General features: G+C 36.9%; 1 protein-coding gene across 2 annotated transcripts in view; it reads left to right on the top strand.

Moving 5' to 3' along the window:
* Positions 1-26,456, top strand: part of LOC131062698 (uncharacterized) — a 107,296-nt gene that overhangs the window by 19,486 nt on the left and 61,354 nt on the right. For both annotated transcript variants that reach the window (XM_057996399.2, XM_057996398.2), the window contains exons 3-4: positions 11,082-11,183; positions 11,359-11,457. In XM_057996399.2, coding sequence (XP_057852382.1) covers positions 11,082-11,183; positions 11,359-11,457 — 201 coding nt within the window. The remainder of the gene's footprint in view (positions 1-11,081; positions 11,184-11,358; positions 11,458-26,456) is intronic.

Here is a 26,456-nt window from a genome sequence, read left to right as displayed (position 1 = left end):
AACCTAAAGGCTTTGTGATCCATGAGAGAGAGTCTCATGTATGCAGATTGAAGAAAGCATTATGGCCTTAAGCAAGCTCCCCGTGCTTGGTATGAAAGAATTGACAAGTACTTGGTAAGCTCAGGTTTCCGTAAGAATGATGCTGATCCAAATATTTACTTCAAGGTATTCAATGGTGAGATGTTAATTTTGGTTTTATATGTTAATGATTTATTTCTGACTGGAGAAGATTATCTCATTCTTAGATGTAAGAAAGAACTGATTTCAGAATTTGAAATGAAAGATCTAGGTCTCATGCATTTGTTTCTAGGGTTAGAAGTATGGCAAAGACCTAATTAGATTATTCTAAGTCAAGGAAAATATACCATTGATATTTTGAAGAGGTTTGGAATGTTAGATTGTAAATCTATGTCTACTCCAATGGAATCTAACTTGAAGAAATTGAGTGAATCTGCAGCTAGTTCAGATCTTGTGGGTCCTACTGAGTATCGACAGTTGATTGGATCCTTGATGTATCTAGTTAACACTAAACCTGACATTTGCTATGCAATGAGTGCTCTCAGTCAGTTTATGTGTGAACCTAGACAGATTCATCTAGTTGCAACCAAGCATATCTTGAGATACCTGTGTGAGATAGTTGGATATGGATTGAAGTACTCTTCCAACACAGTACTAAACTTGGAAGGTTATTCTGATTCTGATTGGGCAGGAAGTGTCACTGATCGTAAGAGCACTTCTGGAGTTTGCTTCAGCTTGGGATCCGCTATGATTTCCTGGTGTAGTAGGAAACAGTCTTCAATGACATTGAGTACTGTAGAAGCAGAATACATTTCAGCATGTGTGGCAGCTAGAGAAGCAGTGTGGCTTCGAAAACTCCTTGCAGATTTGTTTGGACAACCTTGGGAGCCTACAGTTATCCATAGTGATAACCAAAGTTGTGTGAAGTTTTTTGCCAATCCAGTATTTTATGACAGAACAAAGCATGTGGAAATCCAATATCACTATATCAGGGATATGGTGCAAAGGAATGCTGTTCAGCTGAAGCACATCAACACTGATGAGCAAACAATAGATGTTCTCACCATGCCTCTTGCTCGAGTGAAGTTTGCATACTTTCGAGATAAGCTTGGAGTTGTGGAGATTGAAGCTCTACTTGAGAGGGAGTCTCAACATCAATGATACATTGAGATGTATCTTCCACCCTCTACGAGTAGGCATGGTGGAACCACCCTTTGCGAGTAGGCATGGTGGTAATGCACTCTTCTCTGGGAGAAGTTTGAGGTGAAAGCCCTCGTCCACCCTTTGCGAGTAGGTATGGTGGATGTCATGGAAGAAATTCCATGATCTAGCACTTGTGTTTATTCACCCTTTGGGAGTAGTTATGGTGAACGCCATGTTGAGATGATGACATCACGATTGCGTGATGGGCACTTGTGTTCATTTGTTTTCGTTCATGGGTGTAGCCATGATGGACCCACCCTTTGGGAGTAGCCATGGTGGTTGCCACTATGTGACTCAGATCTTGAGAAGGTCTCCTCCCTAGCTAAGAGGAATGTTGATGTTATAGCTAGGTCGGATCCCTTCTTGGGCCGACCTAGCACGTTTATGTGACTAAGTGGCCTTTGGCCTTAGTCACGCCCTATATGGAATATGTAACTTGTAATGTGTGAGATTGAAAGTGTTATACCATTATTTGTTATTTCTATAAGGCCGACCTATTGTGAATAGGTCCCTGGCTGACATGTTATAATAAGTGTCTATCTCCTATATAAAGGAGATGAATTGTCATTCAAGAACACACAATCAACAAATACAATCATTCACACAACGAATACATTCTCCTTCAGCAGTGATCAGCGAATACCATCTACAGTTAGCGAATATCTCCAAAGGATAGCGAATTCACTTCTATGCATAGCGAACTACATTCCAAGGTTAGTGAACTTTGATCTAGAGTCAGCAAACCCGAATCAAGGTGCAGGGAATCATCTTATAGAGACAGTGAACTGCTTGTGTCAGCAATCATCTTCTCTTGATCTCCAAATAAGTGTACTGCAGATAAGTTCTATGCCCTAATTTGAAGACACAATACTACTGTGCATAGCCTGCTAGTTCTAAATGCTTCAAGTGTTGAAGGCGAATTGTAAAGATATTGTCTGATTATTGCATAATAAGATCTGAGATTTATAGCTGGGTTTTTCACCTCCAAGAGGGAGGTTTTCCTGGGGTATTTTTGGTGTTCCTTGTGTTCATTGTTTTGATTTTCTGTCATTGCTATCGTCTGCCTGATCCTAAAATTAACATTGGGTACTTGGGTTTGGGTATGTCCATAAATATATATATATATATACATAAAATAAAAATAAAAATAAAAATAAAGAAATAAACAGAACTATAAAACTAAATACATTTGATTGTATGATACTGTATCACTGATCAATGCCAAATGCCAAATGCCAAAATGGTAGTGATAAAGATAAATATTAAATGCCAATTGATAGTTAAGTATTTAATATTTATCTTTATCAATTGGAATTTAATAGTGATAATTTTAGTTGTCTAAGTTCTTGGTTTTGGTCTCCATTTCTAGACCCCCTCATTGTAATCAAATTTTTAATATGACAAGAGATCCCACTAACTATTGGGGGTTTGGGAGTGGAGATCCTAATGGGTTTGAAACTTTGAGGGGCAGCAATTATAAGCTGCACAAGGTGTTAGATGCGAGAAAAACCCAATGATAGAGGGGTTGCGGGTATTTTTTAGAGAAAATGAGAAAAGCGAGAGTGAAGAGAGCAAAATGATCTTTGTATTGGTCGAAATGATGCTTTTAGGGTTTTGGATGCATAAAAAATGTCTTTTTTTGTTACTTTTTAGTGCTCAACGCCTTTCGGTACGCCCAGGTGCGTACTCATGGCATACCCCTGGATGAATTCATACCTAGATGTACCTAGTACGGGTGCGGGATGCCTTAAGGACGTACCTGGTAACAAATAGAGAGCTAGAGGAGAAGTGTTGTGACGTTTTCACACATCGCCCCATTGCAAATGGGAACCCCCCACTTTTTGCTTAGGCTTAGGTGTTTAGTTAGGTCGTTTTAGCTTGGTGAGTTTAGTAGCTATTAGCTCTTGCCTATGAGGAGTGAATATGTCTTGTCAAGTCAGGATTGAGGTTGTGTTGTCAACCTTGTCAAGGTGGTTAATGTTGCTGAAGGTTGTCAATTTGCAAGTCAGAGGGCATTAGGGGTTCGAGATGGCATGAACTAGGGTTTTGATGTGAAACTTGACAAAGGCATCAGTTTATTCAAAAGATCAATCTTGATAAATGTTAAGCTTATCAATTTCAAGTTTGTATTGTAAAGCTATCTAATTTGGTTGATCAAGTCTCAAACTGTAAAGCAAGTCAGTTTCACCACTCAAGCTTTTCACTGCAAAGGGTCTTTGATTGCAAAGGTCTTCAACTGCAATGACCCCTCAAATTTTCGCTGGCATGCTAAGTTGCAATGAGGTCTCAAATTGCCGCCAAGGAAAGTGTTGCAATGATCATTTAAATTTGCACCAAGAAAGCATTGATGCAAAGCTCATTCAAAATTCTGACTAAATATTGAAGATGCAAAGGTGCTGATAAATATTACTAAGATCAAATGGTGCAATGGTCATTGAGAATTTTGACTTGATGGTTGAACTGCAATGCTACTCCAATTTGCTGCTCAAGAGTTGTAATGCAAAGGTAAGATATAAATTTGATGAAGTGTTGGAGTTGCAAAGGGGAGTCAAAATTCCGACTTGATGGTAGTCCTGCAATGACCCCCCTAAAATCCGAATTGATGTGTAGTTGCAAAGGGGAGTCAAAATTACGACTGAATGACTAAGTCGCAATGATGTCCTTAGAAGTCACCTCAAGCATTGCATGCAATGGTGTCCTAAAATCCAATTCAATGCATAAAATGCAATGACCACCCTAATTTCCGAATTGATCTTTGCATGCAATGACCCCCCCAAATTTCCGCCATGATCTTAACATGCGATGACCCCCCTAATTTCCGAATTGATCTTTGCATGCAATGACCCCCCTAAAATCCGATCTGATGAAGAGTCGCAATGACCTCTCTAAAATCCACCAAAGTTGAAAGAATAAAAAAATATTAATAATGATGCAAAGTCAGCCTCCAAAAGTGCAATTAAAAGTTTCTTGTTTGACAATGAAAGTCGGCCTAGGAAACTTTGAAATGAAAAGACACACCCTTCAACCTCCAGCGCCTATATAAGGAAGTTTAGAATAATCATCTAACCATCAAATCACAGCTAATTCATCAGCAATCAAAGTGAATTCATCAGCAATCAGGCGAATTCCAATCACCACTAAGACAAACTCAGTCACAATAGGTGCAGGTTCAACAATCAAGAAGGGCGAATTGGTCTACATAAGCAAAATGAATTTGATCATTGCACATGTGTAAGAAGGGTGAAAATCAATTCGATATTCATATCTGCATCTCTGAAAATCATGATTTTCTTTCTACAAAAGCGATTTTGATTGAAGAGTTGATCATTACCTTGAGCAAACATTCATCTACAAAGGAGGCAAATTCACCTACAGCTGTGATTGCAATTGATCATTTCAATGATCGCACACTTATTTGCAAAGAAATCGATTTCAAGAGAAACATTCAGATCTTTATCCCCGAGATCACTATTTTGAAGGACAGGTTCATCAACAATTTGCAATTTTGATGGCAAGTTTGAGGAGTGAAGTTATATATATTGGCAATTTTGGACAAACGTTTGATCAAACACACAGTGACAAGGAGAATGGAATCAATTTGAAGATCATTATTCTGATTTTAAAGGCATTTTCAGATCAGAATCTCTGTGTAATCAATCCTACATTTGCATATAAAAGGTGGAATGAGATCTCCAAACATGTGACTCAAACCTTGGAGCACTTCCAAATCAGATATGGGAATGAAAGATAGAATCACCATCTCATCATCATTTTGAGGGTATACCAAATTGTAGGTTTGTGAAACCTATCCATGTGTGTTCAATACTATCTTTGTTTATTTTGTAGGTAACAAAGGATGAAGATATGAATTGCGAACAACATCAAGATCAAGATCGAGTCATGAAATCAAGGTCAAGGCATTAGTCAGAAGGGAAGATAACTTACATGATGGAAGAATGTTTTACAATCTTGAATTCCCTTTGGGAATCCAAGAATCAAAGCCAATACATTGAGGAGTCTAATCCCACCAAGTGTATTATGAAGCAAGGAAGATCAATCAAAGTCATCACACAGTCTACACCAAACATGATCAAGGAAGCAAATAGTTTCAGAAGAGTTAATCAAAGTTCACTTCTCATCATCATCACATCAAGCTTTGAGTAAGTGACTAATGTTGAGTATCAAGAGAGATTGCAATACTCATTCATGATGATGATTCAAGTCTACAAACAAGTTGAGTCATCATCTCAGTCATGACTCCACAAATCAAAGAGTTCCACATCAGCATGTTTGGATTCAATGAACCAAGCTCATCCATGGGGGCACAAACACTTCAATGTACCTACCCCCACTATCTATTGGTCAACTTTTCTAAAGAGGACATGTGTCCAAATGTTGTAATTTTTTCATTGGTTAAGAAGATTTTGTTGTAAGAAACCCTAATTAGGGTTTTCATCTTGTAATCTCGGCCATTGATCTCAAATCGACCTGAGCCTTTGTTGTAATGAGGTCTCTATATAAGGCTCAAACTTCTCATTTGTAAGGGTTAATAGAGAGAGAAATAGTTAATAAGGGAATAGTGAATAGACATATTAGAAGTTAGAAGTTAGATTAGAATAGGAGAAGAAGAAATTGTTGCTAAGGCTTGTAAATAGAAGTACTCTTTTCATTGAAGATATGTTGAAATGCACTATTTCAACAAGCTACATGGTTTCTACTTCTCATTTGCTTTCATGTTGACTAGTTGAATGATAGAGCATTGTGTATGATTCATGGTGAAACTCTTAATCCATACCACTAGTAGTTTGTTGATTGCAAATTCGCCTTGTGTGGTCAATTGGAATATTTGAATGAGCTTAAGTTCAATTGTTATTCAATCATTGATATGCATTCAATTAATGGTGTCTATGCTTGATAATGAATTGAAAATCATCCAATTTCCTTAGAAGATTGCACTAAGCTTTGTGGAGTTGTTGCTTTTCATGTCAAAGCAAGGCTTAGTCGAGTTGCACCAAAGATTGTCCATCGTTCCTACATTCTTAGACTTCCCAAACCTTATATCTTTTGCTCTTTTTTATTCTCCATGCAAGTAGATAGAATCAAAGTTCCAGCAATTCAAGCATTCATGTACAATGTAAGGCCCCTTGAAGAAACAACAATCACATCAACCAACTGTGCTTATCCACACGTCATGATCTGACATTGAAGAACCTTGGAGTTGTCTCAAGTGATCCTTGTGCGAATCTTCAGCATTTGAGGGATTTTGTTCGAGAGAGGATAAGATACCTTGGTATTTTATTTTGTGTTCGCATGTGCCTAAAAAACACATCAACAAGAAGAAAATGATTAAGTAATCATCAGGATTACTCAGTAGCTTCATAACAGTTGTGACCATACTATCCACAATCTTGGTTGTATACATGTTCTGTTACAAGTTTAAATGTTTGTTCATTTGCTGCAAATATGCATGTGTAGTATACAACCAAGGTAGAATAATAGGATTTGCTTGCAAATGCTTAATATCTCATAGACAGCATTCAAATTTCTTCTGTGATGCCTCTGAGTATTTGGTGTGTTTCAGAATTGGTAGTCCAAAGTCTACCACTAACAATGTAATAACTTGACAATTGATTTTGGCCCAAAGGGAAAACTTAGAAATTGAGATTAGAAGTTCAATGTCTTACATGCATTGATTCTTGAATGGGTAGTTTGGAGATACAAATCCAAAGTAGAAGTTCAATGTCTTATATCCATTGATTCTTGAATGGGTCATTTTAAGATCTAGTTTTCTTCTCGCTATTGATTTGGATGAAAGATAAGGTTCTTACCACTTCAACTTTCAAGAATATGGGGATAAATTCCCCAAAGCAAAGGGGAATTACAAGTAGAATTGCTAAGGCTTAATTATAATGCATGCAATTGACATTTATCATGCTTTAAGAAAAAAATTGGGAAAGTATTTTGAATGACATAAGCATAGCAAGGAAATTGAAAAAAAATGTTCAATTGGTAGTTCAATAAAGAAGCTGCATAAAAAGGGCATGCCATGTTGCCAAAATTAATTCAACTTCCTTTGAAATTGCATGTTAAGTTGTTATTATTGAAGATGAAAAAATATGATTAAAAGAGAGAAGTTTGGATCATAGTAGCATTTCATTTATACAGAATGGTAAAAGTATAATTGCAATTCAACAACAATAGTTTAAAATTAGGTAAAACTTTCCAAACATTCTACAAACTAAAGATGATTTTTCTGCCAGAGTGACTGCATTCTCCTTGTGCTTTGTTTTGTCTTCCTTCTAATTGTTCAACTGTGGAAAACAAAACAAAATAATATATGTCAAAAACTCTCAGGCCTGTTTTCTTCAAACATGTTGTGCTCTAGCCTCTAAGCAAATGGAGTCCATGTTTTTATATCAAAAACCTGAAATTTTTATTAAAAATTGGTTATTTTGTAGGGCAAAACCTTAGGTTCAGCTAATGTGCCATTTGGTAGTGATCTGGGTGGTAGTTCAGGTCTTTCATGTGGGCAAATCTGGACCAAATTCATAGAATTTCGGAAAAGATAAAACTTAAGTTTCTTCTATATTTTCTTAGTTTGCATTTTTTCGGTGTTTAGAGAGAAAATTTCCCCAGACATTTGGTTGGATGTCCCAAGAGGGTAGTGGAGATACCTTTAGGGGCATCAAAACTTGTTCATAACCTAAGCTTTCCACTAAATATCTAAGTTCTGAATCCTGAGCTACAATCAGGGAGTTATAACCCTGAGTGGCACCAACAGAATAACCCTATACTGACAGTTCATTTCAGTTTCTAAGCTATTGTTTTTAGTTGATAGTTCCTTTCTACTTCTGAAAGGCACCCATGACCCCTGTGAGGATGGCTCTTTAGAGCTCAAGGAGAACCCTTTAATTACTTATTTTAGTAACTTCTCAGTTTATGTACTATATAGCTATAAAAGAGGTAGATTTGGATGGTGAACACAGAGTTCAAGGCTTACATCTCTCTCGTAGAGATTGCCCTCTCTCTGTGCTTTATCATTTGCAATAAAATCCTATTAATCAGCAATTTCAGTTCCTGTAAATTTTATTTAAATATTAGTTCCACGTGGAACACAGCTAGATTCATATAATTTAGAGTGTTGTCTGCTGATAGCTCCTGGGATTTGGGTTGGAAAGTTCAAATTGGCACAGTGTGTGATCATACTCAATCATGCTTTTCATGATTAACAAGCTGTCTACAATTCTGTTCACTCAGAACTCTTCAAAAAATCAAAGGATTAGATAGACTCCTAAAAGTTACAAGCAGTATAATATGCCACAGTTTCTGATTCATACAGTGAAAACATGAAAAATTATAATAAAAGATTGCTGTTCAGTGTTAAATTTTGCTAAGAATGTTTATGAAATTACAATCTGGTTTGGATTGATTGCATCTGGCAGCATTAAACTCCTCTCATACTGATGCAATCCAACTAGGGTTAATTAAATATTCTGATATAACTGGTAACAGCACTTATAATTCAGATATTTAGGGCAATATCTGAATACTGTCCTGGCAAAGTGGTAGCCCATTTAAGCTTTACACAACTACAGATCTGAATACAGAGACTTTTCTTCCTCTGGTTGGTGCTGGACTCAGATTGGGTCTTCAAACAATCTTGCTGGCTTATTGCGCCTGGGATAGTTGATGTTTGGAGGATGGTTTGAGGCCTGACAACCCTCAAAACTTTGATTGCCTGTTGGGTGTGAATCGCTCCAAGGAATGATTGCAGGTCTGCAAGGGATTTTTGATTTAGATCTATCCTGATGCTGCTTAGGTTATCACTGTGGATGGATTATTATGCTTCCGCCTCAGATCTGCTGCCGCGGATTGATTATTGTGTTGCCACCTTAGATCTGCTTCCGCGGATTGATTATTGTGTTGCCACCTTAGATCTGCTCCTGGACTGTAGCCTATTGCTTTGAAATGGTTATATGGTTCCTCGCCTTAGCTAGTCTTTACAGTCTGCCAAACTGTATGAATGATGAATTCCACTTGCCCTTGGTAATACAGCTGTAGACTGCACTGCTGTAAGCTGTGTGCTGAACCTTGGAAGACAATGTGATGGTCTGCCCAGCAGCTCAGATGTACCCACCAACGGAGATAGTGGGTGTACTGCCCTGTGAGTCCAATTCTTTCTTTCCAGATGCTTGTGCCCTCCTGCAAATTGATATGTAATTATGAATGTAAGTCCAACTTTTCTCCAAAAGAAGAGACAGAGGTTTCATCAGGGCTCACTTGCGCAATTAGGGTTTTTGTCCTTTTTGCACTGAAGACTGAAATGCAAAGAATTGTGTAAATAAATATTTTTTTAGTATTTACATTTAATTATTTGTTCATGAATATTACTATTAACCATTATTCACAATAATTATTAAATAAATATTGATTTGCATTTATAATCACAATCAATAATTATTATTAACTAATACTCACAATAATTATTAAATAGACCTAATAAATATTAATTTGCAATCAATAATAATTAATATTAATTATTAATAGACACAATAAATATTAATTTACAATCAATAATAATTACAGCTATCGATGCATATACATAATTATACACAGGGATTCCTACATCTTGAAATATATACAACAATAAGGTTAAGGCAAGGGTAGTGTAGCGATAAGAATAAGAGGTATACCTATATTATTGCATGTGTTATTACACTCAAACAGCAACCGGTTCTTAGTAAAAAGCACGGGTAATTTCATTAAGATAACAAACAACGGGTTAGTCAGCAAGAGGCAATGGTTATAATTAAAAGAGACTTTACTTTTAGAAGGGAATGTGGCTACGAGGACATGACTCTCCAATACCAATGGAGAGATATATATTGCAGATCGGCACTCAAAGGATAGGGGGGATATAAAAAATATATAAGACAAATAATACCAATAAAATCAGATCGGAACTGATATTAAGTTACAGGCAGTAGCATTCTTGTTCTGGGTAGTATGCATGGTATGCACTTAATATATATGATTAATATATGAAGCCTGCTGATGTTCTTATAGAGGATTTAATAGTATTATAAATATTGATGATTTATTTAATAATTATAATTATTATAATATTTTCTGGAAACTACTCTGCAGTAATATATATTATAATAACACTTGAGAATAAATAAATAAAATATAATATATATTTATAATGTCTTAATCAGATAAATAACAATACTAGATTGTAAATCAGAAAGAGCTTATAAACAGTAGGAAGAATTTGGTTAAGGCAAGGGTGATTCCCAAGAGAGGGTGGGGATCAGCGTCCTGAGAACCTTGAGGGACAGGGTCCCAGGATAGGGTAAGGGCTTGGATCTGTAAACTTTGAGGGAACCTATTGTATTTGGTATCTAAGCGCTTTGGTAACATTCACATCCTTTCCTTCTTTAAAACTGAAATAGTAACAAAGTTTGACACTTGCATTAAGGATTATGGATGCATGATAGATGAGCAAGTTACTTATTAACAAATTAGGAAAATCTGGTTTGGGAGTATCGGCCTGGTCTACCATGCCTGTGATTAGTATCTCCTTTCCATGCTGTCTTGTACTCTAACGTACTGTGATTGGCATTTCTTGGTCAAGTCAGTTTTTCTTTTCCAGTATCTGGTTCTCTTTCTTTAAGACTTTTTCTTGAGTTGTATAATTTGTTCCACTTCCTTAGTCATGGTAGATTAGATTTCTTTTCTTCACAAAGATTGATGACTTCTTTTATTTTCTTGAAGACACAAAACATTATATCAATACTTAGTTGGGATGTATTTACTGGTGCTAGTAACAACTCTGACAGTTGCTTGTTTCTTCTTAGATGATTTGGAGGAAGATGTTGATAGAAAGACAGCCTGGTTGCTAAAAGCATTTGCTGGAGCAACAGCAGTTTATGTTGGATGCCAATTTCTCCCATTAATGGGTATGCATCAACCTTTTTGTCAATTTATTGGGTGTAAACTGAATTGCTTGAGCTACTGAAGTCATGTTCTGAATTGTGTCATGGGAAATGGGAGGTTGCTGCCTACTTGATATTTTTGACAAAATACATTGTTTGAAAGTTATTGAATGATCAACTGATATATGTAATAAATCAGGGGAGAGCATGATTCAGCAGTCAGTGGCACTTCTAAGAGTCAAGGACCCCTTGTTCAAGAGGATGGGAGCATCAAGGCTGTCCCGTATTGCGATTGATGGTATTTTTTCCATAAATTGGGAAATGGAACCTTTTTTCTATCTTTCCTTAAATTCAATTTGAGGACATTCGAGCTGTAATTTTTAGCTTGTTTCATTAGTTATATTTGTCTGGACTTTGATTCTACGTGTGATGGTAGCTGCTTTCTTGCATGTATTTTTGGAAGGTACTTCAACCAAATCAAATAACATGGTTATGTATTTGATCTTCTGGTTTCTTATTAATTTTGTCATTCTTGTTTTATTGTTTTTTCTGATATACACAATCTCCCTATAACTGAAATTTACTACTCCCTTGGTGTTCAGCAAGAAAAGAATTTTTAACTTATGGTGCAGAGTCAGCTGTACTTGCTTGTAGGCATGTAATCATCCATGGCTTCTCCTCAAGGGTGGTCATTTTGGGTTTACAGGGTATATAAATGAACAAAGACTTCCATACTCCCAAAACTTCATTGAAAGAGCACAGAATGGTAATTACATAAAAGGGTCAACATATATTTTACATAATTATAACCCATTTCAAACTCAAGGTATTTTAATAATATTTTTATAGGAATACAAAACAAGAGTTCATAGTTCATAGTACATATCATCCAGCCTCAAGGTTTACAATGGCTAACAACACGAGGGTCTCTAATCCTCCAAACCAAATACCACAGTGATTAAGAGATCTAAAAAATTTCTCATGGCATTCAAAAATGAAATTTAAGAAAAGCTTTTTCTTCATTATCAAGGCCTGACTAATCTTATGCCACTTTCATTCAAAGTGATAGATAAGAGAGAGATTGAACAATACCAACTTTAGCTTCTTCTCTGCTCCTTATTTCCCACCATCTGCATGCACATTCTTCTTTTCTATTCTTCATCATTTTTTACTCCCAGCTCCCTGAATCTTCTCCTCTGTTAACATCCACTCCTCATTCAATTGATAACTCTAATTTGATGGAGTTTATTCCCCATGCTCAGTATAGTACATTGGCTTAAATTCAGATTAAGGCATTTAAAACGCTACTATGGACTCCCCAACTCCTACTTCAAGTTTCAAATTAACTTCTATTGAAATATAAATATTTATCATGTCATATCTCTATATATGTATATCTATCTATCTATAGATATTTCCACATTCATTTGAATATCTATTTATGAATATATATTCTTTCTCAATACATGTACACAAATAAATGAATATATATTCTACCCAACAGCTCTACAATTCTTTGCTTTGTCTGTTATGACTTGAACAACGTTATAGGGTCCCACTTTCTCAATGGCTGTTTTGAGATTATCAGAAATAAATTGTTCATCTTTTACCTGCCCCTCATAATCCACTACTTTGAAAAACATTGCCTCTTTAGGGGACACCGCTATGACATTGATCAAGGGATGATATTTTGAATCTTCCACTCATCTAAAACAATGGACACACCTATCTCAATCCATGAATCCCTTATGGGCTTCAATGAATCTTCAACCACCATGATCTCTTTTTCCAATAAGGTGCCATGCACCTTCTCATAATCCGGGCCCTTGTACCCTTTTGGAGCTTCATTAATTTTTGTCAACATTTCTTTCCATTGTGGTGAGCAAACAACATTGAAAGCCAACCCATTTGCATAAATACATTTGCTATAGGTCGGTTGGCAATGTCTTGTTTGTAATTTTGAAATGCAGTTTCTAGAGCCCCCTTTGATCTTTTGACTTGTTACCCTAGACTTTTGAAATTTTTGGCCCCCCTCTTTAGAACGCAAGTTCTCATTTAAAGCTGTCCTTCAGCATATTTTCGCCTTCATTTGCTGCTAAGTCGTGTCCTAGTCGCCCCTTTGTCCAAATATTGCACCAAGTCGACAAACTTTCGAATTTCTGAACCCAACGCTAATGGTACTGAAGTTCACAAAACTGCCGATCACCCAACTGCTCTTTTCTTTAAATCTTTGTCGTCAGTCACGTATGCTAAGAATTTTGTGTCGATCAGCCGGGTGTATTTTGAACCTTTATCTCCTTTCATTTATATGGTTCGTGAGTTCTTAAGTTCGCTGACCTTCCGAATACTCATTAGGATGTCTTAGCATTGATACTTTGCGTTGGTCTTGTCTCTCTAAGTCCGGCAAGTCTGCAGTTTTCCGAACCCTAGCACCCCTTGTCAGTGATGGTTGGGAAGTTCAAAAAGTCACCGATGTCCCGACTTAAAAGGTTTTTCATCCCCCAAGGAGCAGTCATTCCAAAGTACTTACAAGTACGAGGCATTAATGGTTGGTTAGGTGGTGAAAGTAATGCAAGCATGTTCGCACGATTGTTGAAAGAAAATCAAGGTGCCCCCACTGCCAAAATTAAATGAATTTAATGCTCCTTAAAAAGGGTGATACCATTTTGAAAAATTCATTTCGCCTTAAACGCTAGTAGGAAGAAGCTTCGAGTTTTTGTGGTGGAAGAAAATTGCAGATGCTCACGAATAGGTCAGATTAAAAGATTTCTTTTCTTTTCCTCTCTTTCTTGAATTAAAGGTGAAACCTTCTTAGAAATCTGGCCATTGTGGTAAATTGAGAATCCCCTCATGAGTCTACCTAGCGAGACTCTAGTATATGGTCACCCCCTGCTAACTAGTGTTGCAGAGCTTTTCATAAATTGCCTTTTATATCACCAATTCCAAACCCTTATTTCCCCCATGCCTCCTAGTATAGAAAATGGCTTAGACGATATAGCAAACACAGAGCTAGGTGATGTGAGTTTGCATGGCATTTTAAGAAGAACGAAATAAGAGTCTGCCTCTCCTATTGCTAAGAAAGTTGTTGAAAGTCGCCTCCTTGAAGCCGATAGTTTCCCACATGCCGTCCCTTCTCTTGAGTTAATCATTTCTTGTGCTAATCACTAACATCTCGAATCCCACGAAATTCAAACTTTCAATGGTTCGGTGCTTGTTAGAATTAATTCTGAAATTGTGTCTCAATTGCTCAAGTTTCCCGAAAGGGAGTAATTTGTGAATGTATTTGTGGTGTCCGGGTGGGATTATTTTTCAGATAAAAGGGAATGGCACTTGAACCAAATTGCGACTAGTTGGTTAAAGGTTAAGAAGGGTAAATCAAAATTCCCTTCATTGCTAAAAAGGGATCTTTTCCAAAATGAAATATCTGATGTCATTACCCTTTTACATTGGGTTGTGGGAAGTGCTAAAGCGGAGGATTTTCCATTCTGGATGTGCCAATTTATGATTCTTAGTTGCAGCAATAATTCATATGTTGATTGGGCAAGACTTATAAGCCAGCATTTACATGAGTAGCTGGCCGATTATGAACAAGGGGCATCTTTTCATGTGTTCATTGTTGACATATATCCTCGCTAGTAGAGAAGTGTCTTGGCTAGGGTTGCAAACCCTAAGCCCTTCGATAGCAGATGCACCCATATATGATTATTTCCCGTAGTTGCAAAGGAAATTGGGATTGAAAGATTATCTCTGTGTCAATGATGCTTTCTTGTGGATAGTGATTAAAAGAATTGAAGGTTCACCTGAATGGAGATTATCCTAAAAAATGCAGCTCTAATAACCCAATTTGGCAACTATTTTATTCAATTTGACGGTTTCTCATATCCAAGGATTGGAGGTTATGAAGATACCCCGTACAAACTACCCAAGTATGTCCCAAATTATTTTGTGCTGTTGGAAGTTTTCTGCCAAATGGCAAAAGTAAATGTAAAATATATAGAAAACTTGAAGAAGAAAGGGTATTCTTTTCCCATTTCCTTGTCTGATTTTTCTTGCAAGAGCAATGAGGCTGCCAAGACGGTAGGTAAGATTTTAGCCAAGTTCAATTTTTCAGCTCCTATCACATAGACCTTATTATGACAGCAAAGGCTACGTTTGGGCTTATTTTCATGGAGCAAGAACATATCTACATCAACCACAATTAGAGGATTACCGGGAAGATTGCCCGGATATCAAAGAAGTACAGAAGCAAGGCTACATGAGGTTGACCCTAGATCAAATCAAGGCCTTTGAGCTACCTCTGTTTATCCTTGAGGGTCTGGTTGATGACGGTTTCGAGATGACTTATGAGATTTACCAAAATGTTGCTCTGGCACTCCTTAGTCATCTTGGTTAGATAAGAATAACATAGACATTGAAAACAAAACCTTGCATGTCTTGGATAGGACAAAAAGGTGGATTAAGAAGAAAGCGAGGGAACGCGCTGGTTCCTCTGCATAGAAAGGTGCCCCAAATCAAGAACATAGTACATTTCAGAATCCCACCACCTCTAAAACTCTAACCATCTCAACTCTTATGCCCAGAGGAGTAATTCTCAATCTGGAGGAGATGGAGAACAACCAGAGGATAATGCAAAGCTGAAATTTGTGTGCGAAGAGGATGAACCAACCTCTTCTAAGGGAAAGGTTGACAAAGAAGCTTCTGTTCCTGCTACTCCTATCTTTGACAACTTGTCAACTATTGTGGGCGATGCCCCAGAAAATGTTTCTCTTATCTTCAACCAAATCAGTGGAGATAACATTGCCAATACTTTTTTTGATAGTTCTGATTTCTCCTTACTTGGGGTGATTCTTCCCCTATTGATTTTGTACATCTGCCACCAACGAATGCAATAACCAATGTTCCTAGTTCATCCGCTCTCGCCTCATCTTGCCTCCATGGCTGAAGAAAGTCGTGGAAAAGAAAAAAAGATAGCTAGATATAGAAATAGACACAGTGGCTAAACTATTGCAAGGAAGTCCTACACCTAAAAAGGCTAGAAGAATGTCCAAAATGATTGCCGGCCCTGTTTTAGGCCACAGACTTTTGGAGATTGCAAATCCCATTGGTGATAAAAATGAACATGAAGTCACATAATTGGACTTCAACTTGAGTACAGTAGATATGGGTCTAGCTACAATCGAAGGAGACATTTATCATTCTAAATTCTCTGTAGGAGCTCTATCAAAAAGGGTCAAGCTTGAAGTACAAAAGAATCTAGTGCTACAAAAGAAGGTGAGTACTTTGATTTCCTTCATCCAATCCATTTTGCAAAAAAATGATCAATCTATGGGTCAAATTGAAAATGTTCCTATTGAGGGGTTGGACCCTAGTAAGTTAAAGCAAATTAAAAGAAATCGATCTGTCACTTTAATCGTAGATAATTGGGCCAGCAAGGTTATATTGGATGGAATAGTATGCATAGAAGAATCTATGAGAGCCTATGTTCTAATATCAGAGGAAACAAAGTCTTGGAACAATGAGTTACAAAATGTGAAAAGAGAGAAACAATTTGTCCATGATCCTTCATGAGTTGCAGGAAGTTTCAAAGTTGTCTCTGACCCTTTTGATCAATGAAGGGATAATCAACAATCAAGGCAAGAATGAATCAAACTTGTGGGTAAATATGCTGGAGTGGAAAATTGCCCTAATTAATGAATTGGATACCCAAATAAGGTCAACCATAGCATAGTTTCGACTGAACATTAGGGATTTAAAGAATCACTTGTCATTTCTCGAGATAAACATATTTGAGGAAGATGAAGATAAGTTGTGAAGGAATACAGATGTGATCCAAAGCTTTAGGGCAAGAATAAACGAAGAATTGACTGTTGAAAAAGTGAGTGAGGGGACAATGGAAACTCTAAAGAACCTAGCAACCTACCTCCCAGGTTTTAAAAATCAAATTGATGATGTACGTCCAAAGGTTGTAGAGGCAGATCGGAAGTTGAACAAGTATAAATTAAGGGTGAATATTATAGGCAACCCAAATGCCAGAACAATCACATCGATCATTTCCAAATATGGGGCATACAGATCAAAGATGCAAGGACGAGCGACACAAGAGGGATCTATGAATAGTGTTGCAGAAGAAGCGCCATGTGGAGGAGCTGAAGATGGAGTGGCCCTTGTCATTTCATAAATCTTGTTTTATTGCTTTTTCTTTATTTCTTCCCTGATGGGGGTGCTAAAAAACTAATTACTCTGGAGAGCTTGTTTAATTTAATTAGAACTTTTTAGTTGCTTCTAAGAACAAACATCTTGGAGAGATTGTTGTTTTGAGATAGTTACAAGGCTATCTTTATATGTTAAATGGATGCTTGTGAAATGGATCTTTTTTGCTGTTTTTCCATATACTTAGACTACTTTTGAATGGATATGAAGGAAAGAAATCTGGATGCAGATTCATAGATCGTAAACTTTGAGTTATGGTTGATGAATTAGTTGTTCTTCTTATGTTGAATGTTCTGCCATTTGGATTATCTCTTTTGGATATTTGTTATATGGTTTATGCAAATTAGTATATGCACATTTGTAATGTCCTCATTTTTCTAGCCTCTTATGAAGTTTTAGCCTTTTGGCTAAGTGGAGAAATAAGGAGAAATTAATTAATTAATTTCTTATAAAGTCATGAAATAAATTAAAAATTAAAATGGGTGACTTTTATATTTAATTAATTAGTGACTTAAAATAAAATAATTAATTGTAAAGTCACTAAAATGAAATAATATTATTTCTAGAATCCTCGAGAAGTTTATGAGACGTATGGAGAAAAAAGATAAATAGAGGTTGAGCCTCATTGTATGATCTTTGGAGAATGGATTTGGATTTGATGAATTGATTGATGCATTGCATTAGTTGAATCTCCGAGGACGCAAATCTTCAGCAGATTGATAGAAGGGCTGGACGAAACCCTAGTTTCTTCTTCTAGGGAGTGGAAGATGCTCAGTTTTCCACATTTTGCATAACGAGTTTATGGTGGTTGGGAAGGACAAATCAGTCCTTTCACTTGAGCTTAATCGAGTTTGATATATTTTTCATGGTGGATGGATTAATGCCATCATCAGAATCTTCAGATTGGAAGTCCATAATACATCAATTTGGTTGGGATTAGTGAGGCGATTCTATTGGAGGATAATTTGAGGAAGATTTGTGAGTTGCTGTTATAAAATTGTAGGTCTGAGACAGGTCTGAACTTCACCTCATATTCCATGATTTGGATCAGATCTCATCTAGAAGTCAACCGATCTTCATCCTAAGGCCAGCGATATCTTTGTAGGAATTAGGCGATTCATTCCAAGACAAACTGGAGGTGTTTTGTGTGAGAAGCAGTGAGATATTTCAGTCTGAGTCAAAATTGTGGCAGGCAGGTTATATTGTCGATTTTGCTCTGATTTCACCTTTGGAGCTTCACATCAGATATTGAAGGACAGCGCTAGCAAAGGGGGTGAAGGGCGATCCCTTTGGAGCATTGTGAAAGAGTTATAAGAAGAGTTCAGTATCCCAAACAAATCTGAGAACAAATCGTATCAGACTGTTATTTTCCACGATTTGGTTCATAGACCTTACCTTGCATCAGATTTGCCTTTTGACATTGGCAATTTGCTTGGGGAAGGACAGTGATCCTTTTAGGAGTTAAGGGGAAGAGTTTGGCCTTGGAATTAAATAATTCTGAGACCTTCATGACAGCAGCAGGGGCAGCTTGCAAAGAGGGCCGATTTTGATTATTGGAGGCTCAAGATTGGTCATATTGTTTACTTCTACAAGGTGTCTCATACCAGGTTCATTGCAATTAGATTTCATTGTAAATTTTGAGTTTGGGTATGCATAAGATTAGGACTGTCATTTGTTCTCAGAAATTTGAAAATAAATAATTAATATCAGTCAAGGAGTCTGATTATAGCCCAGTCATTGTAATGTCTCTTTGGTCATTATATGACTAAAGAAAGAGGGAGAATTGATTGCATTCTATATATGTTCTTTTCCGAGGACGTTGGACGACTGTTTGACATAATGTCAATTAGCTGATTGTTCATGATTGAGAGTTTATTTTGATAAGATACATCTCTAGGAAATTGTTTATGCATTCTTGGTTATTATTCAATCAATTCTAGCATTTGTTAGAAGTTAGAAACTACTGAGACATACATCAGCATAACACACAAAACCAAAGTTGCATAACACACAGTTTCAGAACAGCATAACACAGTCTTGGCAGCAAATATTCCTTGTTTTCAATCTTCATTAGAATGGGGGATATTACAGTGGTATCAAAGCGGTTTCCTGCCATCCTGTTGGGATTTGAATTAAATATTTAGAGAGCTTGCATTGTATCATTTGAATGACTAGCACACATAAGTTTCAGTTATGGGTTACTACAGTATTGTAGGGAAACGCAGGGAAGAGTTTTAACAGGATGCCATCAAGATAAGGGAAAAATTTGAATAGGAAGCTCCTCGACTCCTTCAAGGCTATTAGACAATGCTAGATGCTTTTAAAGCACAATACTCTCTTCATGATTATCTGAACTTGTTCCTCACCTGCAGGCCTGAAGAGATTGGATTGGTAAATTATATTAGGAGAGTGTATAAGGAGGAAATTTCTTCTAAAGGGATACAATTCAGTCATGGGAACAAGGTGAGCAGGTATGATAGAATTACTAAATCAGCTTATGAGAATGGTTCTACATGTAAATTCAGTGATCAGGTTATAGGAACTCCCATAATGAGCAGGAATGCAATGAGAAGACAAGGTCCATGCTTCACTTGCAAAGGTTTTTGGGAACCTAATTACCAATGTGCAGAAATGAGATTAGGGAGACTTATACACATGCTGATTCACATTGCAGCCAAACTATTGAACTTAATCATGATGTAGATGTGTTAGTAAATGACAAAAAAGTTGTGGAAGAATCTACCAACGTTGGCACGCAAGTTGGAAGCGTCAAAGATGAGGAATGTGCAGAGGGTACAAGCTCTAACAGTTCTGATTTTTGTAGCAGCAGTCAAAATTATGCGCACCATCATGAGGTGACCATCATTCCATGTGTGAAAGATGGAGGTAAGGAGTTCCCTAGTGTTGACACTCAAGATTTGGGTGTTAGAAATAAATTATATGATGGGATAAGGAGGGACGAAAGGGAACATGATTCTGATTTTATCAGTAGTCCGTTATCAGCACATGAGCAATCCATTGAGGACAACCAGGTATGGATTGATAAACACATGAGAAAGGTTGGAGATGCTGACCACCCACAATCTGATTTCATGACAAGAAGTAAAGAAGAGCATGAGGTATTTAAACCAGAGTTCCCAAACTCACCGCAAGTTAGGTGAGTTTGCCGAGTTGGTGAGTCGAGCCAAGCTCGGCGAGTTTTGACAACTCGTGACTCGGACACGGCGAGTTTTGCTCATAACTCGCCTGACTCGGGCGAGTCAGGCGAGTTATGGTAAAACTCGCCAAGTCCGAGCTCCAGGACTCGTGCCGCGGCGAGTCAGGCGAGTTATGAGCAAAACTCGCCAAGTCCGAGCTCCAGGACTCGTGCCGCGGCATGTGAGACATGGCAGACAGAGAGGCTGAGGCTGTGGCTATGGCAGAGGAGGAGGATAGAGCACGATCCGACATAGGCACAACTGATGTTGATCATTGTGGCACCTCACAAGTGGAGACTATGGCTACTCAACCATCAATGACCTACCTTAGACGCCTTTGTAGGAGGCAGACAGACTACTCTGAGGCTGAGGCTGAGGATGAGGTAGAGCTTCCATTTGATGATGTTATAGTGTCTTTAAGCTTTATTCAATAATGGGTGCATGAAACAAGTTTTAAATCATTAAAAATCTCTAAATTTCAAGAGTTTTTTTATTTTTCCGAGTCATAGCCGAGTCACGAGTTGAGTCGGCCTTGCCGAGTCCGAGTCTGGGAATTTTGATTTAAACTAACCCATAGGGATGTTGTTAACAATTTGTTTGAGGATGAGATTGATATGGGTGATGGTAAGAAATATTTTTGTGATTACAATGCATCTTCTAGTGTGTTAGTTGATTCCATTGATGACACAATTCCTACACATAAAGAAAAATCAGAACATGGCATTCAAGTTTGGGAAGTTATCGTGAGACATGGGCTAATGAAGCAACTAGTAAGAGGTCCGATTTGGTGCATCATAACATTCAAGGCATGTGTGACGAGTGGTTAAGGAAAGCTAGGCAAGCGAAGTTGCTAGCTGCCCAAACAAGGCAACACTTACTAAAGGTCAAGGAGTGCTGCAATCATATAGATCAAACAATACAACAAGAAAAAGCATATCTTCAATCGTTCTTTCTTCCAAGGGAAGAAAAGATAGAGATGGAGCATGTGCAAGGTAAGCATGATTACAAATCAGCTTTAGAGGAGTCACATATTACTTCATTGGTTTTTCATGATGATCAAGAAGATGAAGAATATGCAATCATAGATGAGCATAGTGATCTTATGAGATCAGTCACGCATGAATTACTTTGGGGTGTTAGGAAAGGCACCTACATTTCAGATTTGATGTGGGCACCTATTCCTTATGATATGGCAGCTATCCACTTGTTGATTGGTGACTCAATTTTCCTTGATTCTGCATGGGTTAGTGGCTGTTATGTTTTGTTTTCCAATGCATTTTCAGATTTGGCATGTTCTACATCAGCTATTGAGTGGCACGAAAGTGTGTGGGGACATACCAATTCGATGGGCAATGAGTATGAGATGGATTTCTTTGGTTTACATTGGTATGTTGACATCTATGACATCATTCATGTTGGGTGGCCGTTTGTGTTGTTTCGTTGGCATGTGGGATTTCATTTCCACATTTCCTTGCTGGTCAGCCTTCCAGGATGGAAGATTCATGGTGATTTGAGGAGTCATTTCATCTTCATCACATATGGTAGGGATCCAGGTATTGTCAGGGCTGAGGCTTATTCTTTTGTGGCACGTGATGAGGTGATTGAATTGATCTAGCAAATATAGTTGGTGTTACAGGAGCTTTTTCATGTTGACAAGGACATTGCACAGTTTTTTCATTTGGGATCCAGGTGGCGAGATTCTTCAGGATGTTTTTGTTGAGCAGTGGAGATTGCTTGGGGACAAGCAATTTTAGGAGGGGCGGACTGTAATGTCCCCATTTTTCTAGCCTCTTATGAAGTTTTAGCCTTTTGGGTAAGTGGAGAAATAAGGAAAAATTAATTAATTAATTTCTTATAAAGTCATGAAATTAATTAAAAATTAAAAGGGGTGACTTTATATTTAATTAATTAATTAATTAGTGACTTAAAATAAAATAATTAATTGTAAAGTCACTAAAATGAAATAATATTATTTCTAGAATCCTCGAGAAGTTTATGAGACGTATGGAGAAAAAAGATAAATAGAGGTTGAGCCTCATTGTATGATCTTTGGAGAATGGATTTGGATTTGATGAATTGATTGATGCATTGCATTAGTTGAATCTCCGAGGACGCAAATCTTCAGCAGATTGATAGAAGGGCTGGACGAAACCCTAGTTTCTTCTTCTAGGGAGTGGAAGATACTCAGTTTTCCACATTTTGCATAACGAGTTTATGGTGGTTGGGAAGGACAAATCAGTCCTTTCACTTGAGCTTAATCGAGTTTGATATATTTTTCATGGTGGATGGATTAATGCCATCATCAGAATCTTCAGATTGGAAGTCCATAATACATCAATTTGGTTGGGATTAGTGAGGCGATTCTATTGGAGGATAATTTGAGGAAGATTTGTGAGTTGCTGTTATAAAATTGTAGGTCTGAGACAGGTCTGAACTTCACCTCATATTCCATGATTTGGATCAGATCTCATCTAGAAGTCAACCGATCTTCATCCTAAGGCCAGCGATATCTTTGTAGGAATTAGGCGATTCATTCCAAGACAAACTGGAGGTGTTTTGTGTGAGAAGCAGTGAGATATTTCAGTCTGAGTCAAAATTGTGGCAGGCAGGTTATATTGTCGATTTTGCTCTTATTTCACCTTTGGAGCTTCACATCAGATATTGAAGGACAGCGCTAGCAAAGGGGGTGAAGGGCGATCCCTTTGGAGCATTGTGAAAGAGTTATAAGAAGAGTTCAGTATCCCAAACAAATCTGAGAACAAATCGTATCAGACTGTTATTTTCCACGATTTGGTTCATAGACCTTACCTTTGCATCAGATTTGCCTTTTGACATTGGCAATTTGCTTGGGGAAGGACAGTGATCCTTTTAGGAGTTAAGGGGAAGAGTTTGGCCTTGGAATTAAATAATTCTGAGACCTTCATGACAGCAGCAGGGGCAGCTTGCAAAGAGGGCCGATTTTGATTATTGGAGGCTCAAGATTGGTCATATTGTTTACTAGTACAAGGCGTCTCATACCAGGTTCATTGCAAGTAGATTTCATTGTAAATTTTCAGTTTGGGTGTGCATAAGATTAGGACTGTCATTTGTTCTCAAAAATCTGAAAATAAACAATTAATTTGAGTCAAGGAGTCTGATTATAGCCCAGTCATTGTAATGTCTCTTTGGTCATTATATGAATAAAGAAAGAGGGAGAATTGATTGCATTTTATATATGTTCTTTTCCGAGGACGTTGGACAACTGTTTGACATAATGTCAATTAGCTGATTGTTCATGATTGAGAGTTTATTTTGATAAGATGCATTTCTAGGAAATTGTTTATGCATTCTTTTGTTATTATTCAATCAATTCTAGCATTTGTAGAAGTTAGAAACTACTGAGACATACATCAGCATAACACTCAAAACCAAAGTTGCATAACAACAATCTTTTACCAATTTAACCCTTTTCAGCTTCAATCATAAGTACAACTTATCTCATAAACATATCCATTCCATACCAATATTCATAAATGATCTAACTAATATGAATACAAGTAGAACAAGATATATACGTGGAAACCCTTGTGGGAAAAAACCACGGCAAAATAATGCTTTTATATAATTCTTCTATTACAATATTTGCAGGCACCAGCCTACTAGAGGCACCAATCCCTAACTCTGTTCGTGAGCACCAACCCACTGGAAGCACCAACTCCCAAATCTGATTTCGTGAGTACCAACCCACTGGAAGCACCAACTCCCACTTCTGAATTTGTGAGCACTAACCCACTGGAAGCATCAACTCCCCAATCCAGAATTAGTGAGCACCAACCCACTTCATATAAATCTGAATTTCCATCTTGACAATGTTGCTATCTCAACTGATGATGGACAGTTTAATCTTTTATATATTTTCCTTTCTCACAAGCATATATTCTTCTTCATAAAACTGTTATATTATCTTCCACAAATCTGTTATGATCTTTTCATAAATCTGCCATAATTCTTCTTCAAAATCTGCATTAAAATCTTTCTTAAGAATCACTTTTGTCTGATTTATTTTTGTTATTATGCAGCCATACCAATACACTGTATATCCTCTATCTTCTTTAATAAATCTGCTTTCAAAGATTACTTTACAGTTTACTGTATAATGTTCTTCAATCAGTCTTCTTTCTTCACGTGATCTTCTTATATTTTCTGTCCCTTGAACCCTCTTTCAAATCTGCACATTCATTTTCATATATCTGCTAGTATATATGATATGTCTTTAATACACAACACACATACAAATCTGGAATGATTTTCTTTGATAAAATCTGCAGTGATCTCTCTTCTATGCCTTCATTTTCAGATCTGTGTATGTCTGATTGATATTTTTAAATTTTTCTACACACTTTAAATGTATTTCACGTATCTCCTCTCCATTATATATATATTTTTTATTTTGTTCTTCACACTGCACACATACCACACCCTATATTTCTTGCACCTTCCACCTTACACACATATTTCTCAGAGTCTGAAAAACTAATTTCAGAATTATATTCTTCTTACCCAATATTCACACCACACTTATACCATTTTATATCTTTATATTATATTCTGAAAAAGCACGTATCACCACACCCTTTCATAGAAGGGTCTGACTTTTCATCGGTTACTAAACCGATTTGTTCAAGACTTTTATTGTTTAATTACTGATTTCATTAAACTGATTTGTTTATTATCGGTGCAAGACTTTCATTATTTAATAGTTGTATTTGTCTTCATAAAGTCGTTTATTTTGGAGTAGATTTAATTCTTAATGAAGACGTTTGTTTCTTCAATCATCAATCACACCTTACCATACTTAATAATGTTTTCTTTTATTCATTACGCACAGTCTTAATTCGATTTACTTAGGACTGCAAATAATATGAGTCATCCACCATTCTCAATGGTTATTAAACAGATTGCACATGTCTAAAACTGATTGCATTTTTCAATATGAAGACATAAGAACCGCTGCTTTATTTATCAATGTCTTAATGACCTGAACCTTTATTATTAACAATCTTAGTCGACTGTCTTCAGTCCCATATTTGTCGGTAAAATGTGGCTCTTTTCTTTTAGATAATGAAGTCTTCTTCTGACATTTCCACTTTTATACTAGCCACTGCACATTATCTCGTCTTCTAACTTAGGGCTGCCTTCTGCACATATCTCTGCTCTTAATATCGTATTTCACCTGTGTCTTTAACAGATGTAATCGCTGATAAATAGGTCGCTATCTTAGTAAGTCTGTGAACAGAGTCGCTGCATATTAAGACACTAGTTGAAGACAAATTTATTAATATCCACTTCCTTTGTGCTTCGTCCTTCATTCTTTCCACATTAATGTGCATGGTCGCTGCATCTTTATTTAACATTCACATTGTTGCTTTATTCTTTAAATCGAACCAATCACTGTCTACTCCACCTTATCGGGTCTCTCTTATGCGTTGAACTGGGTCAACACAAAGTGTTCGTATTTCCTCCAAATTATGTTATTTATTACAAAACACCCAAAACATAGCTCGTATGTTATGTAGTGAAAATATATGCATCGTACCTTTCATTAATATGTGGCATATTTAAAATTGAGATTCCTCCAAAATGATCACTGCCTTCCATTACTCCAAGCATCGAGCCTCTATATTTCTGTGTGTAGATTGTTCCAATAACTTGAATATGGATATACGATCTCCAAAATATATATCTGTAAACATATTGCAGATTGTATATTTATCTGTATACTCAGACTGTACACTGTATGCTAAAATATATTGTCTATATATCTATATATCAGGGTCTTCTTGATGCTGTAACCTGTATATACTGTCATATATATGCTGTCATCTTTTTATATATTACTGTGTATACACAC

This window comes from Cryptomeria japonica, chromosome 3 (assembly GCF_030272615.1).
Source record: "Cryptomeria japonica chromosome 3, Sugi_1.0, whole genome shotgun sequence".
Taxonomy (NCBI): domain Eukaryota; kingdom Viridiplantae; phylum Streptophyta; class Pinopsida; order Cupressales; family Cupressaceae; genus Cryptomeria; species Cryptomeria japonica.
The sequence above is the reverse complement of the archived record's forward strand: the minus strand, read 5'-3'. Positions and strand labels throughout refer to the sequence as shown.